Consider the following 16,895-nt stretch of genomic DNA (forward strand, 5'->3'; position numbering starts at 1 on the left):
GACCTTGACCAAACTCCCTCCCAAGTCAGTGCTCACCCTCAGAGGTTGCGAGACAGATCGCCCTAGCTTCTGCCTCCCTCCCAGCTCCAGGGGAAAACCAGGGATCTAGGAGAGGGCCTACCTTCCACAATGGTATAAGGCAAGCTGCTTTTTTTGTTTTGTTTTTTGCATAGTAGTTTAAACACAGTGAGGTTCCGCCTTCCCCCACAGTGCCTTGTCCCTCTGCTTTGCCACTCGATCCAGAAAGAAAAGAAAAATTTGTCTTCCCTCCCTCCTTCCATCTTTTCTCTCTTTCAGTAAGTGAAAAACCCTCAGGAATTCCCCCACCCAGGCCTGGAAAGCTCGCAAAGGCCAACAGCTCCTTCCTGGGGGGAAGTGGGCCATCCCAAGTCCAACTCCAGCAGAGGAGGGAGGGCAGAGCTTATGGCCAATCAGAGGAGCAGGTGGGAGGGTAGAAAACGGCATTGTACCACGCCAGGGCCCCCCACCCCAGCCCTCACCTTAGAGTTTTGTATAAAAACACCTGCTAGGAATAATTCTTTGGAGCTCAAAGTGGCTCAGCTTAAGGGAAAAGGCACAGTTAACACTGCATCGTCCGGACAGAAGTCTGCATTTGTAATGTGGAGAACAATAGAAATTGACAGCACCATTCCTTGGGTGGGTGGATGGAGAAGGGGCACTGGTTGGTGGTGGGCGGAAGGAAGGAAGCAGCGGTCCCTTGGGGCCTCCAGAGAACGGAGGGCATAGGAAGTCTGCGTGGCGAGGGCTGGAGCCCCACTTCCTGGCCCCGTGGGGAGAGGCGGGCAGAGGCCCCATCACCAAGACCACCAGGCACGGGCTGGGGGACCTCAGTCATCAGCTGATCATGGGCTCCACATCCGCCTCCCGCTCAAACTCATCCTGGATCTCGTCTGTACTTCCTGAGTCGCTGCTGGCCATGGAGCTAGGGGATGGTGAATTCCTGGAAGGCACAAGAGAATGGGGGACATCAGAGGGCAGCCTGAGGACCTCTGACGGGATTCAAAGAGCTGGGAAGATGGAGCAGCCATTCCTGGAAAACCTAGCCTCAGAGGTGGATCCCGCCCCGAGGCCCGCCCTGGCACCACTTGCCTTAGAATCTTCAAAGCCCAGGAGTGGAACATGGCTATAGAGACCTATTGGGACGCCCTGCACCCGCCTCTGTAATTGCTTGGTGCTGAGAGCTCCTTGGGAGCAGAAACCACGCGTCAAGCTCAGTTTTTACACTCCCATCACCTAACACGCGTCTGGACAATTAACTCAGAGCCCAAAGGGAGGCCACACGGGACAGTGGTTAATAGCACTGGTTTTGAATCCTCACTCTATCACTGCTGAGCTGGGGGGCCTGGCGCAAGCTATCTACCCTGCCTACGGGCGCTCCTCCATTCCAACAATGGAAATAACAACAGTGGCTTCTGGGAATCAATGAGCTAAAGTTGACAGGCTAATAAGCCCAGGGCCACACACACGCAACTTCCCCCTGCCTCTCCCTCTCTTACAGCCCAAACAACGGCCTGCAAGAATATCGTCATGATAAGAGAAACAATTATAATTAATATATCTGTGCTTCATGCCAAGCATTTTACGTGTATTATCTCATTTTATTATTAGCATGTCTGTCTTCCCCGAAAGGCTGCGTGTTCCTTGAGGACAGGGGCTCTGTCTTGGTTCTGGTGTCCCCCAGCAAATAAAAGAGGCCTGATGCATGTCAGTCTCCCGGGGACAGACCCATATGGCCTTGGGTTGGAAGACGGGAAAGGAAGGAAAATGGCTTCCTGAGGACACATGTGAGCCCCGGACACCACCTCCACCCACCAGCTCAGCAGGAAGTGGGGCGTGGGCTCCAGGAGAGCCAGGGTTGCGAATGTTCTGGTCATCACTGTATCCCCATGGCTTTGCACAGAGCAAGCCTTCAACAGCAGCTGTTGAATCAATGGGGGCAGGGTTGTTGTGAGCGGTCATGTGAGATTAGATGTGTAAGGCATTAGCACATAGTAGGAGGCTAATAGTCATCGGATGCATGGACAGGTGGATGGACGGATGGACCAATGGCCTGGGCAGGTGAAACCACCAGGCTATAAGTTGCAGCCCCACAAATCCCGCCACCCACCCCAAGGATGCCACCACTGCATTGCCAGGGAGGACAAGGCCGGGTACCTGTCTGCGGAGCCTTTGATGAGCCGGCGGCAGGTCTCCATCTGCACGTCCAGGCCCCGCTTCATGCTGCACATCTCCATGTACTCATGCAAGTGTCGGTTCATGTCGCTCTTGGCCGTGGCCAGCTCCAGCTGAGAGGAACCAACATGGTATAAAGGGGAGGCCAAGTCAGCCTCCCTCATAGCAGACGACTCAGCAACCTCCCGTCCTCAGTGGTGGTGGCACCATCGGGGCCACCCCAGGACACCACGCCCTCAGGGCCTGCCCTCTGCTCTCTGCTCTCTACCTACTGGTGCAGGTCCCCTAGAACCACTTCTGGTGGAAGGTGAATGGTTGCTTAGCAACCACTGGGGCAGCCCTAGCAACTCCACCCTGTCCAGCATCCCTGCGGTCCTTTATGTGGGCTGGATTAGAAAAGTCCTGAAGTCTCTCGTGTTTCTGACCCTTCTCCTCTACCAAGTGATACATCCTCCAGGAAAGGAGCTGGCCTTCTCTTTCTCCAGCGTGACGACAGCAGTGACTCTCACTGATAGGTGTGGCCCAGCACACAGGCTCCAGAGCTGGGAGAACTGGGCTTACAGGCTGCTTCCTGGCTGGGGGGCCTTGGGCAAGTCACTTGGTCTCTTTTAACCTCATCTCCCCCTCTGTAAAATGGGGCACAGAGTACCTACTGCATAGCGTGGAGGCACCCAGGTCCCTCTAGGTACATACATAGGGTATGCGGATACCAGGGAGGGTGTATTTTTAAAGGGCTGAGTGCCCAGTGTCACTTGATGTCACTCAAATGTCAGTTCTCATTATTTTGAGATCATCATCTCAGTCAATAACAAAAAAAAAACCTCTCTGGGGCAAACATGGATCACCACCCCCATTTCACAGATTAGGAAACTGAGGCCCTAAGAGGGGTGTGACTTGCCCAGCACTAGGCAGGGAATCAGCAGATGTCCTGACTTCCGACCCTGTGTCTGCCTCGCTCTCCCAGCCCCTGTCCACACGGGCACCTAATCACCGTGCGTCTCGGGGGTCACAACCGGGTGATGTGAACAAGCTAACGCCTCACCTCGATCTGGCCTATGGTCTCCTGGTACTCCTTGTCTCTTGTCTTGAAGAAGGATTCAGTCTCATGGATCAAGTTGCCCAGGTTTTCCTCTTGCTGGGGAAACAGAACAGAGGAGACAACTTAGCTGGGTGGTGAGGGCTGCAGGGAAAGGGTGGGGGATGCGGGATCGTGGAAAAGAAGTGCTCCCAGTGCCTACCTCCCAGCCTCTAAGAAGCCATGCCCGGCTCACCTCGCCCTGCAGGTCAATGCTCGGATTGCAGTTAGTGAAGTCCTCCCAGAGCAAAAGTGTGTCTTCGTTCTCCTCCCACGTCAGGCTGTCACAGTCATCGTCGAAATCAAAGGTCTCCCGCCTGTTGAGGGGGACACAGGAGGGCAAGAGTGAACAAAGCCAGGCTCCAGGGGCCTGGACAGGGGAGAGCAAGGGACACTGCCCCCTGATGATTGGGCTCCTGCCAGGTGGCCATCCAAAAAGGCAGGGGCGGTGACCAAAGGGGACACATGCCTTCTCCTTGGAGTTTAACTCTTTTCAAATGCAGAGTGTATTTACATATTATTTATACAATTTAAAATGTATATTCCTAAAGATGCCAGGCTTTCATTAATGGAGACTAAAGATATTTTCCTCCCGAGTCCAAACTTGTGAGTGTTTTCCTTTCATTTAATAACTCATTCCTGGAGTCCCTGCTATGCCTGAGGTGATTCATATAACCATTTCTGCAACTTGGAAAGGTGGGTATTATTAGTATTCCCATTTTACAGATGAGGAAACTGCAGCTCAGAAAGAATAATTCACTTGTCCAAAGCCACACTAAGCTAGGCTGTACCAGAAACTAGGGCTGATAAAAAAGAACAAAAAAATGCCATTTGTAGCAACATGGATGGACCTAGAGATTGTCATACTGAGTGAAGTAAGTCAGAGAAAGACAAATATCCTATGATATCGCTTATACGTGGAATCTAAAAAAATGGGTACAAATGGACTTATCTACAAAACAGAAATAGAGTCACAGATGTAGAAAACAAACTATGGTTGCCAGGGGGTAAGGGAGGGAGAGATAAATTGGAAGATTGGGATTGACATATACACACTACTATATATAAAATAGATAATTAATAAGAACCTACTGTATAGCACAGGGAACTCTACTCAATACTTCGTAATGGCCTATATGGAAAAAGAATCTAAAAGAGTGGATATTTGTATATGTATAACAGATTCACTTCGCTGTGTACCTGAAACTAACACAACATTGTAAATCAACTATACGCCGATAAAAATTAAAAAAAAAAAAGAAGAACCTAGGGCTGAAAGCCAGATCTTTCTGTTTCCTACGGCTTTTTCCTGCCCATCAAAACATCACCAAGCACCTATTATGTGCTGGGCACGGGACAGGCCACCATGCATGTATTAAAACGCAATTCATTCCATCCTCACAACAATCCTGTGAGGTGAGCATGATTGTTAGTCCCACTTTACAGGTAAGGAAATTGAGGCTCAGAGGGATTAGGTGGACTTCTAGAATAATACATGCTGGAAATCAGACTTGAATGCAAAGCCTGAGCGATTTCTGGGCTTCCCTATTCACTAGAACTGGAAGTAGGGTGATGGACCATACAGGTGTGCCTGGGACTGAAGGGGTTCTGGAGGTGTACTGGTTACCCCAACTGGAGGGGACCGTAAAAATCATTCAGCCTAATATGCCCATTATTCAGATGGGAAGGCTGAGGCCTGCAGGAGTTAAATTGCTTGACCCGGTGAATCAGCTGCAGAGGAAGATGTGGGTCCCAAGTCCTGACTCCCATCCCAGGGCTCTCCCCACTGCCCACGCTCACTCCTTCAACTACTTTCTGGATCCTACAGGGCACTGCTCCCAACCTGCTGACAATGGAGCAGTCTGGAGTCACCCGGCAGAGCCCAAGAGCACCCCCCCGGGGAGCCAGGTTCCCCACCAAGAAGCGGTTCCTGCGGGAGCCTGCAGGTGGCTCCCTGCATCCAGGGACCAGAGCTGGGGCAGGGCTGCAGGGTGAGGCGCTGCCCCACCCCCCGCCCCCCCCCCCCCCAGCAAGACAGCTCCGGGGCGAGCCCCTGGGTTAAGCGTCGTCGACCCATCACCATCTCACATACTAGACTGCTGACCTCACTTCCTTCCCAGCGGCTGGGACAAGAAGGAAACCCCAGCTGAGTAATGGGGAACTAAAAAGGATAGGGAGCTGCCTGCACAAGAGAAAGGGCTCGGAAGAGGCGCCCCCCACCCCCCAGATCTGGAGGGCAGGGCTGAGCAGGAGGGCTGGCCACCGTGCAGAGAAAGTAGCAAATTTCTCCCCTTCTCCTTGGCCTGAAGCCCAAGCAACTGATTTTGATCAAAACAAAACAGCCCTGACACGGGTGCCTTATTCAAGGAGTTCAGAGGAGCTGGCCCGGGCAGTGGGGGCTCTGGCTTGGGTCTCAGCCCGTAGCCCGAGGAGATGTCAGCAGGAGGGGGCCAAGGCCCTGCCCTGGTTTTGTCTGCGTGGCCTTGGCTAGAACTACAAGGATGGAGGTGTGATCAGAGGTTGGCCGTTTTTTTTTTGAACTAGGCAACTTTACAACCAGATCAACCTAATTGGACACTGAACCCAGTTCAGACCTGTCAACGTTCAGGTGCCCATTTTAGCAGCATTGGAAAGAAAGCTCTTTCATACACCTGGGAGCACAGCTTTTTAGCTCACCCCACTCCCTGGGCAGCCTATGGATTCCTGGTGACTTTATGAAAACCAGGGACAACAATTTCTTCAAAGAAGCCCTTTAAATCAACCACATGAACCCAGCCTGCGTCTCTGGGGGCATACAACCCTGCCCTACACTCAGAAATGCCCACAGCAACGTTCAGAAAACCTAGACCCGACCAAGGGTTCTCTTCCAAAGCCCCTCTCATCAGCGAAAGGTGAGACTATGAGAACTGGGTGTGGGGGGAGATGGTGAAAGATGAATTGAGAGTCTAGGAATCTCCTTGTCACCCTCAAAACAGCAAAGCCCCAACCACAGCCCCATCTCAATGTTGTTTCAAGGGAACAGCAAGTATAGGTAAGTGCTGGGCAAACCCATCCCACCCAGGTCCAATTCCCGTCTTCCTGACAAGTCACCAGGGTGGGGATGGTGTGGCAAGGAAACAGAAGAGGGAAATCTCTTCTGAGCACAAAGACAGTGCTGGACCGGGAGTCAGAGGCCTGGCTCTGTCCGGACTTGCCCAGCCCTCTCTGAGCCTCATCTGTGTAATGAAAGGGCTGGGCAAAGTGATCTTGGGACTCTACCATGCTAGGCCAGCCCCGAGCATTGTAGGAAGCATTAGGAGAGGCCTGTGCCCCTGGCTTTTTTTTTTTTTTTTTTTTTTGCAGTATGTGGGCCTCTCACTGCTGCAGCCTCTCCCATTGCGGAGCACAGGCTCCGGACGTGCAGGCTCAGCGGCCATGGCTCACGGGCCCAGCCGCTCCGCGGCATGTGGGATCTTCCCGGACCGAGGCACGAACCCGTGTCCCCTGCATCGGCAGGCGGACTCTCAACCACTGCGCCACCAGGGAAGCCCTGCCCCTGGCTTTTGAAATGAGTATGATGGCAGGAGCACCTGCTGATAGGAGGTGCCCTCATGGAGGGGCCTGGAAGGTCGGTGATGGCTCATCAGAGACAAGCACTCGAATCCAGCCAGCCCTGTTGCTGGAAACTCAGGACTCCAGAGAACGGACATCAGGCCAGAAAGTGTGCTGGGCCCTGAGACTCAGACGCAAGGGGTGGGGGAAGTAGGGGTGGAGAGGGAGGACTCCAGTCCGGGGCAAAAGCTGAGTTCTCAGGGCTCAGGGGAGAGAGCAGGCCAGAGCAGGCCAGTGGGGCAGGGGGAAAGGTGGACTCCAGAGACCCAGTGCCAGCCTGCTCTCTGACTCAAGGCCCTTAGGTGAGTCAGCCGATGCCCACAGCTGCACCCCTACCCTCCCCAAGCCCACACCGGGATATTCTACAGATTAGAGCCAAAGATGGATCAGGATTGCAAGTATAGCACTGGGTACACCAAGGCTACAATGCATCCCTGCCCCAGATGACTGTACGCAGCCAGGTTCTAGTAAATCAGCTGTCCACAGGGGTGTGAGAGGGCTGCCCAGGCTGGTAGCACCTGACAATTTCCCATCGTGGCAAATATTAAGCTACTCATGTGCCATCGCTAAACCTGGAGTGCGCAGACATACATACAATCAGCTTTCACGAGCTGGTACAAGCCAGCTCCAGCCCACCACTGACCATACCCAGCCCACCTCTGCCACTAACCCGGGCAGCAGCTCATCCCAAGGGGAAAAAAAAATTGTAACTCTGTACGGTGATGGATGTTAACTAGACTCATTGTGGTAAGCGTTTTACAACTTATACAAATACCAAAACGTGATGTTGCATATCTGAAACTAACAATGTTACACGTCAGTCATATTATCTCCATAAAAAAAAAAAAGAAGTGCCCACAAACATGACCGCCATTACCAATTTGACCCTTTCTGAAAATGTGGAACTCCAAATCCAAATTCTTTCAGAGCACCGTGCTGGCCAAACAACATCTGCAGGCTACCTCCGGCCCAGGTCACAGGTTTGTCACCCCTGCCCTGCCCAACCTGGGGAAACGGAGGGGAGCCCCCCGGCAGCAGGGATACTCACAGCTGGTTAAACATGCGTTTCATCTCATCTGTGATGTTCATGGAGCCGACCTCGTCATCTGAGAACCGGTTCACCTCCCCGTCCTGCTCAGAGATGTCATCATCCGAAGCCACCTTACGCTCTTTCTTTTTGGGGACCACCTGACCCGGAAAGGAAAAGATCAAGGTCACTGGGAGGCTCTGCTGGGATGGAGGGCGGGGTGGACTGGGAAGGGAGCCGGCGTCCCATAGGATGGATGGAGCATGGCTGGGGCAGCCACTGCTTGGAAAGATGCCGGGTCCTCTAAGAAGCAGGCGGCGTTCGCAGGAAGCGTGAGGTGGGGAGACATGCAGGATGGAGGGACAGATGGCCTGGACCCTTCCCTGCCCTGGGAGGCCCGGTGGTTGGGCTAGCTCAGCTCACCCCTTCACCAGAGAGGCAGCCCCATCATCTGGGGAGAAGAGAAGGCCAGACTGGGGCACTGAGTCGCCTGGTATGTCTCAGAGGCAGCCAGAGAGACGGAGAACCCCTTACAGAGGCGCAGACGGCTCCTCGCTTCCCAGAGCCCTCCTGCTCACATGCAAAGTTGACAGGCAGGCAGCCCCGGGTTCAACAAGCTCCCTCCACTCCAAGCAGACAAGACACGACAAACCAGACGAAGGCTGACATGGTCCCTTGCTTCCCCGCAAAGGGGCAGCAAGAAGGCACGAGGTGGACGATGGGCCCCAGGGAAGCCCAGACCTCACCCCACTACATCCAAAGTCACATACTTAAAGCGACAACACACCATACTGCCCTGGGCTCAAGCAAAAGCCAAACCACAACCCAAGACTCAAGCAGCAGCCTTCAGAGAATGACGCACGCCCTTTGGGCAGCTGGACCAGCCCCCAAGCCCTCCCTGGAGGACATTTGCCAGTGCTAACCCTTCGCCTTTGCTTGGGACACACCCAGTCCCTTGCTGGTTGGAGGCGGGGGCGGGGGTGGGGGGTATGGAGTGAGTCTCAATGTGGGACTGAAAAGGAGTCAACAGTCAACAGCTCCTCTTCTGAATTCTGAGGCTCGTGGACCAGGGCTCAGGCCAGCTCACCCAGTGCTCCCATAGCCTGGCCAGGGCTCCCCGACCATGGCATTTGTACCCAGCTCCGGCTCCCAGAGGAAGAGGCAGGAAGCAGGGCAGTGGACGCAGGGTGGACGGATGGACTGAGCCCTGGAGGGTCCAGAGACCTGAGTCCTACTCCCAGCTCTGCCATGTCCGTCCTGGAGCCTGTCACGCCCACCACCCCGCCCGGGTGAGCGGTGTCCTCAGCCATAGGATGAAGCGGTCAGCCTTGATGATGGAGTCAGACGTGCCTATGAGTCTATGCGTCCCTGATTCTACGTTTTCCTGGGGAGGCCAGAGGGTTGGGCAAACGCTACCTCGGGGGGAAGGGGCGTGGGCAGGGTGCGAGGAAAACGGGGGTTGGGTGGCCAGGCAGGGGCGGAGGGCGGTGGGCGGCTGGGAGTGGCAGCTGGTGAGCAGGGCAGCCCTAGTCACCTGGAAGATCTTGGACACGTCTTCCGAGTTCCGCTGCTGTGCGACATCGCACAGCTTGGCCGTGATATCGATTCGGCGGCAGATGTCCATGTCCACCTTCATGGCCTTTTCTTGGATCTTTGTGTCCAGGTCTGTCATGGGCTGCAGGGAGGACAGCAGGGGGTTACGTGAGCGAGGGATGGAGCAAGCATGGGGTTGGGGAGGCGCTCCCAGGCTCCGACTGGACAGAGGGGTGGGGAGACCCCCAGGTGTCGGGCGGGAGGCCCCGCAGTCCGAGGGGGTCCTTGAGCCTTTTCTGGACTTGAAGGGTCGGTCCAGCTGCTCGGGTTCAGGGCAGGGGGCGGAGGGACTGTGGGAGCCTAGGGCTTCAGCGCTGAGTGGACAGTGTGTTTGCTGGTCACCCTAAGGGCTGGAAGGCATCCTCTCAGCAGGTACAGCGTCAGTGTTTACTTTGTCAGAGCAGAGAAAAAAGAAAGACAAGTCCCACTGCTGAAAGACCACCTTGCTTTCCCACCAGGCCTGTTCCACCTGTCCCCCACACAGAGATTCCTCCCACGGCGGATGGTTAGGGCTGCCTAGGATGGGGGGTCCACTGGACCCCGGTGAGGGGAAGCCACATGGCCTCTTCCAGCCACCCCAGCTCCACGCCTCTCGGGACCAGAACTGCTCCAGGCTGAGTCACCTGTACTGGGCTCCTTCTCCTTTGTGGAGACTCTACATACTACCTGCTCCTTGAAGGTGGCAGGAAACCAGGTCCCAGTAGGAAGAAGGCCCTTGCTGCCATCAGCTGCCCCTGCCCACGGTTACTCAGAGGGGCTCCGATTGTCCCAAGGATGCGCACACTGGCCTGTCCCGACTTTACAAAGCAAACCCTGCTGAAGGCCGCTGGCCCGGGGAGCCTCTCAGACCGGCGCAAATCAGACCCGGGGTCTCCTTCAACCTGCCATTGGCCGCCACTGCGCCCAGACACAGAGGCCCATGGCCACCACCCGCCCTCACCGTGGTGAGCTGGCAGGAGATGAAGCAAACACACGCAGACCATCAGAAGAGCCCCAGGGAGGGCGGGATGGGTTAAAGCAGCGGATTAATGCATCTCTACTCAGACCAAGGGAAGCGGAAGTGGGGAGGGGGCAGGGAGGGGGCCTGGTCTCCGATGCATCCGTCATCCTCACGGGTCAAACGCAGCCAGCCAGGATTCTAACTAGAAGCCGAGCTCTGGAGCCTCGGAGTGAATGAAGCGTTTTGCATGATGGCTGTGGGGAGAAGTCATGATGCCTGGGGGTGGCGGTCGGTGGCACTTACGTCACTCATGAGCCCCTTAAACACCACCAGCTCGGCCTTGAGACGCTCAATCTTCTCGTTCATCTCCTCCTGGATGGCTTCTGCCTCCTGTGCTGCCTACGGGGGATGGAAATGGGGGAGGTTTTAGGGGGGCTGGTCTCCTGTTGGAGGGGAGGGGATGGACACCTGGGTCCAGAGCCCCGGACACCTGACATCCAACCAAGCCGGGTGTCTTTGTGCCAGGGAAGGAAGGGGTGCCAAGGACCTCGTCCCAGCCTGGGTCCCCACTCAGCCCTCGCTCAGCACAGGGCATCGCTCAGCCTAAAACACTTCTCCAAGGATCATTTATTGTATGGAAAAATCCATGGAAGACATTAAGAGAAAAAGTGGATGTAAAAGGGATCCCAGTGGTAGGTCAATTCACGTGAAACTGCCAAAATATCTGACTATCTCCGATCTCCAAAATGGCAATGTCACACGTGCCAACCTAACCGAGCATGTACACCTCGGGCTTGTGTGTGTCTGCACAGAAAAGACCAGAAGGTCACATACCAATTTATCGACAGTGGAGGGGGGAGAACTGGAGGTGAGTTTTATTTTCTTCTCTGTGTTTTTCTGAATTTTCCAGGTATTTGACCATGAGTATGTTATGTGTGTAAAGCACAAAGTACTTTTCTTATAAAAGAAAGCGGGGTGGGGGGACGTTTATCCTTTTCCTTCTGCATATTGACATTATTTTAATCTGTCTCTAAGTTCCTTAGAAGATCAGTGTTTATTTTCTTTCTTTCTTTCTTTCTTTCTTTTTTGGTTATTATTTATTTATTTAGAGGATCAATACTTTAAATATCAGAAGGCAATTAAAGAGCTTCCCATGCCTTCTCATGGGGTTGCCATTCTTGTGCCCATTTGGCTGAGAGGAAAACAGAGGCCGAGAAGGTAAAGTTTGTTGCCCAGCGTACAGAGCAGGCGAGTGAGAAGCAGGGCCCAGAACACAGAGCCACCAAGTCAGAAGAGCAAAAGAACATCCTCATGCCCGCTGCTGAGCACCTGTCAGGGCTGGGAGCCCACCTGATGATATGGCCACCCGCCCTCTGCAGGGCACTCAGCCCCGAGTCTGTTCCTGCACGCCAGGGGCAGCACCAGGATTCCTGTGCCCAAGCTTTTCTGCAACTCTTGTGCTGGTGCCTTCCCAGCCCCAAGGAGGGGAGGCGGGAGAGGCCTCTGGCTCCATCGAGGAGAGACTGAGGCAGCAGGAGGTAGCAGAGCACAGAGGCTGTGCTGGGAACTGCCCCTGGCTTTGCCCCTTGGCCACGTGGTTCTCCCGCGAGCCTCTCCTGGTCGGGACCTCTCACCTCCTGCAGCGTGTCCACCATCGTCTGTAGGTTCATGCGCTTGGCGAGCTCCTCCTCCCATCTGCAAGAGCCAAGAGAGACAGGTGGTCAGAGGGTGGCCTCCCCAGGCCAGTCCAGCCTCAGACACAATGCCAGCACCCACCCCGGGCCCATCCCCGGGCTGGGCAAGGAATGTGCAGCAGCGACTCTATCCTTGCCTGCCCCTCGGGAACTCCCAGTCTAGGGAGCTAGATGTGTGGGACAGCCAGGTGACCCATGATACCAGGTGCTGGTGACCGGTGCCAGGCTCCAGACATGAGCACAGCACCACTGGGAGATGACGGCAGGAGGGACCGCCAGCCCCCCACACAAACTGTAAAGCACTGTACACATGCTACTGCTCCTTCCGTTCCTGTAAGACATGGTACTGAAGCTGCTGTCAGGGGCAAGGCTGCAGCCAGCACCACTTCCAGGCTCTCCTTTGCAACCACAAGAAACAAATCTGATTGTGCCAACCATCACAATCTCGGAGTCAATTTGTCCTACAACCTACCCTAACCAACAAAGACATCTCCTACCTAGCTGTTATCATCCCTATCTTACCAATGAGGAAACTGAGGCTCAGAGAGGTTAAATAACTTGCCCAAAGACACACAGCTAGTTAGGGGGTGGGGCTGGACTTCACACCCAGGTCTGTTTCATTACATTAAAACAAAAAATAAATATAACTCTCCCTTATTTAATGCTTATTAAGTGCCAGGCTCTATTCCAGAGGCGTTACATATGTCATCTCGTTTGTGTATACATGGGCTGAAGTTGAACGGGAAAGGACAAAGGGGAGAAGGCACCTGGGGGCTCTGAGTGCACCCCCAGCATTAACCGGAGGCAGGACGGGATGATAATAATTAGAGTCACCACAACAATACCAGCCCACCTTAACTGAGTGCTTACTTTGTACCAGGCACCATTCTACGTGATGTAATTCAATCCTCAAAACAACCCTCTAGCCTAGGTGCCACCATGATCCCCACATTACAGGTGAAGCAAGCAAGGAAGAGTCAGGTACTCAAGGTCAGGGTGAGGACAGGTGGGGCCAGGACTCAAACCCAGGCTGGAGACTCCAGATTGAGTGCTTGTAACCCTGCCAGGCTTCCTGTAGACCCAGGACTCATCAGAGCCCTAACCCACCCCCCACCCAGACACCCCTCCTTCCCCAGAGGGACAGGTCCTTCTCCCCCCGCCCCCATCCTGGGACAGACCGACCAGGAGTTTCTCTCTTTCTTCCCCCTACGGCTGCCTCCCTACATGGCCTCAGAGCAGGCAGGTCTGGAAGCCTTTTAGGATGCTGTCGGGGCCAGCTAAAAATAGGCCAGAGGGGAGGGATGGCTGAAGAGTGGGTTACGTCACCAGCTTTTGGAAACAAGAGAAAACGGATACTGTTTGCACACACAGAGGAAAATTCCTCCTCTTTCCCACATGAGACACGACGGCCCCGGCCAGGGCTCCCAGAGGACACACTCGCCACTCACCCCCCATCCCCCGTTCCCTTCGGTCTTTACCAGCCCCCAGTGGTGGCGGCCAGGCCTAGATCTTCTGTGGGCTGCAGGGTTCAGAACCCAGTGGGCAGTGGGGCTGGGACAGGGGTCCTGGCAGGGAGGAGGAACACAGAGGAAGCTACGGAGAGGCAGCAAGAGAATCTACGGGTCTAACCCAGGTGGGATCATCTCACTGAACACCCTCGTTGTGCAAACAGGAAAGCTGAGTCCAGCCCCAGGCCCAGTGTGGGGAACAGGAATCCCAGGTGGGGAGAAGTTCAAGGCTGCCCTCACCTCGCCCAGCAGCATGGGGCATCTGGGGCTCCCCTCAAGGGAGGCCAAGGCCCAGAACACAGGCCCCAAGCTGAATCATCTCTACCGGCCACGCTGCCCTGAGGGGGGGCAGGGGGTTCCATTCCAAAGCCGCTGAGCAGAGCAGGGACAAGGGAGAGCCCGTGTGGCGCTGGCTGCAGCCTGGCTCCTGAGGCCAGCCTCACTACTGCATCTCGCAGCAACACCAGGGGCAGCAGAGGAGGGGGCAGTGAGGGTTGAAGATGCGGGCACCCAGGGACATCTCTCCTCCACACACACACCCATTTCCAAGACGGGCTTTTGGGGATAAGGCCCAGCCTCTCCTCACTTTTCCTTTAAGCAAACTTCTTGTGAGGAAGGCGGGGCAGGGGGCAACAGACCCATTGAACAGACGGGAAAACTGAGGCCCAGCAAAGGAAAGCAACTTGTCTCAAGTCAACTCAGAGCGAGAACTTAAGCCACGTGTTTGGATCTCCAGACACATTAGCTGTGGTAGCAGCAGCCACTGATTGGCGAGCACAGTCTGAGTCCCACGCACTGGGCTCAGTGCCTCGTACACATCTCATCGGCTTTCATGCGAATTATTAACACTCTCGGGTAAAGAAATTTTCCCCACACCCCTTTTGTAGATGAGACAGCTGAGGTTCAGAGAGGTGAGGTAACTTGTCCAGGGTCACACAGCTAGTAAGCAAGGATGGGACTCGAGCCAAGCTCATGCTCTAAAGCATCCAGTTTCCAACTGTGATATGCATGGGAATCACCCGGGGAGCTTGTTCACGTGCAGACCCGGATTCAGCAGGTCTAGGGTGGGGCTCATGTCTAATGAGCTCCCCTGCAGAAGGCACTTCGGTGGTCCCCTCGCCTCTCTAAGCTGCACCCCAGATGAGCTTGCACAAATGACTTCATGCGCCTTTTATTACCAGAGCTGGATAGGTGGGCAGCTGGTGCACCTGCCCCCAGGAGACCCAAGAAGGACCCCTGTGTGTTGACAGCAGCTGGCTTGACAGACCAAACCTGCTGCCTGCGCTGACCTCCCCTCCCAGCCGCAGCGGGAAAGCTTGGCTTTGCTGGCTTCAATGTTGACAGTGCAGAAAAGCTTTGCCCTTCAGCTGCTCTGGCTGACCGGGGTGAAAGGATGGATGAGTGATGTTTCTTAAGGCACCCCAGATGCCCTGCATTTACTGCAACTCAGCCCACAGAGAGGGAGCATGCAGCTTAACCAAAAACTGGTCAACCGAGTTGTGGGCTCTGACAGTCCAAAACCTGCTTCCCAGGCGCAGCCCCCTCTCCTGACCTGGATCTGCCCACAGGAGTAAGGTTTCAGCAGGATGGAAGTTTCAGGCAGCAGGACCAACATAAGCAAAGATGGGCCAGCAGGAAGGCCAGGGAGTAGCCAGCTGCCACCAAGAGGGGACACACCTACTATGGGTCAGGGGCTGGTGGATGTCACGTCATTTAAGCCTCTGCCCTCCTGACTTTCATGTGCGGCCCACTGCTGAGCACAGGAGCTCACACAGTGGGCTGTGAAGCTGCAGAGAAACCTCCTCCCCATTTTACAGGTGGGAAAATGAAGGCCCAGTGCACACAGAAAACTCTAGCCAAGGCCAAGACAGTGTGAATCACTTAGATCCACCCCTGCCCGCTCTGACCCACCAGTTCATAAAACTTCCAAATTCTTTTCTCTTTTTTTTAAATTTATTTTTATTATTTTTTAATTTTTGGCTGCATTAGGTCTTTGCTGCTGCACATGGGCTTTCTCTAGTTGTGGCGACTGGGGGCTACTCCTCATCGTGGTGTGCAGGCTTCCCTGGTGGTGGGCGCCACCAGGGAAGACCCCAGATTCTTTTCTCTCTAAGGTAGTGGAGAGAGGGACATTTATTGGTCACCTTCTGGGTGGTGTACACCATGTTGGGCCTTCATATACATATAAAAGATAAGGGACTTCCCTGGTGGTGCAGTGGTTAAGAATCTGCCTGCCAATGCAGGGGACATGGGTTCGTTCCCCGGTCCAGGAAGATCCCACATGTCGCGGAGCAACTAAGCCCGTGCGCCACAACTACTGAGCCCGTGTGCCACAACTACTGAAGCCCACGCACCTAGAGCCGGTGCTCCGCAACAAACGGAAGCCACTACCATGAGAAGCCCGTGCACCGCAACGAAGAGTAGCCCCCGCTCGCCGCAACTAGAGAAAGCCAGTGCGCAGCAACGAAGACCCAACGCAGCCATAAATTAATTAATTAATTAATTAATAATAAAAAAAGATAAAATATCACTTAATCCTCCCCTAAGGATGGTCCCCATTTTGCAGATGAGAAAACAGAGAATCAGAGGTAACTCGATTCCCCTTTCCCTCCCTCCTCTTCAGCCTCCTGAAATCTATCCATTCTCCCAGGCTTGTCTCAAATGTCATCTCTTCTCTGAGCCTCCACAGCCACCTCCATTGTTTTTCCTCCTTGAGCTCAGGCTTGAGGCAGCAGACCTCAGGATGCCACCTTTCCCAGGCGGCTTGGCTGTGGCATCTCATCAAGCATGGCTCTCACCCAAAGAGCTGGCCCACGATGCCAGGGACAGCAATGGACCACCCTCTGTCTTCTCCACCTCCAAAGAGTGCTCAGGCCCCAGATCTAGCTCGTGCCCCAACCGCATCACAGGGACCTTCTCTCGCCCCCAGCATCTCCCCCCAGCATCCTCTCACTCTCCCCCGACCTGCAGACACCCTTCAACAACAGCCTTGTACGCATGCCAGCTCCTCAAAACGCTCTCGGTCTATGGATGCTCACGCCAGCCTCTGAAGCAGGTGGGATGGATGATGGTCATGGTGATACTGCTGCTGCTGCTGCTGCTCATACTGATGCTCATGATGATGATGTGATAGGGCAGCTAACACACACTGAGTGCTTACGACGTGCCAGGCACCATCCTCAGGGGCTTCACAAGCAGAGCCTCATTTTAGTTTCACAGTAACCTCTAAGTCGGGTTATTATTATCTCCATGTCGTTGATGAAGAAGCTAAAGT

General features: G+C 54.6%; 1 protein-coding gene across 2 annotated transcripts in view; it reads right to left on the reverse strand.

Moving 5' to 3' along the window:
* Window positions 1-629: 629 nt before the first annotated feature.
* IFFO2 (intermediate filament family orphan 2) overlaps window positions 630-16,895 on the reverse strand; it is a gene marked incomplete at its 5' end in the record, with an annotated part of 45,692 nt that continues 29,426 nt past the window's right edge. Inside the window, 8 exons of one of the 2 annotated variants that reach the window (XM_079728426.1) lie at window positions 630-961; window positions 2,176-2,306; window positions 3,236-3,328; window positions 3,465-3,585; window positions 7,908-8,047; window positions 9,421-9,561; window positions 10,723-10,818; window positions 12,054-12,114. In XM_079728426.1, coding sequence (XP_079584552.1) covers window positions 856-961; window positions 2,176-2,306; window positions 3,236-3,328; window positions 3,465-3,585; window positions 7,908-8,047; window positions 9,421-9,561; window positions 10,723-10,818; window positions 12,054-12,114 — 889 coding nt within the window. In that variant the 3' untranslated portion in view covers window positions 630-855. The remainder of the gene's footprint in view (window positions 962-2,175; window positions 2,307-3,235; window positions 3,329-3,464; window positions 3,586-7,907; window positions 8,048-9,420; window positions 9,562-10,722; window positions 10,819-12,053; window positions 12,115-16,895) is intronic. The other variant, XM_079728427.1, reaches the window with a different exon arrangement.

The sequence above is a fragment of the Hyperoodon ampullatus genome, assembly GCF_949752795.1.
Source record: "Hyperoodon ampullatus genome assembly, chromosome: 2".
In the NCBI taxonomy this organism is placed as follows: Eukaryota; Metazoa; Chordata; class Mammalia; order Artiodactyla; family Ziphiidae; genus Hyperoodon; species Hyperoodon ampullatus.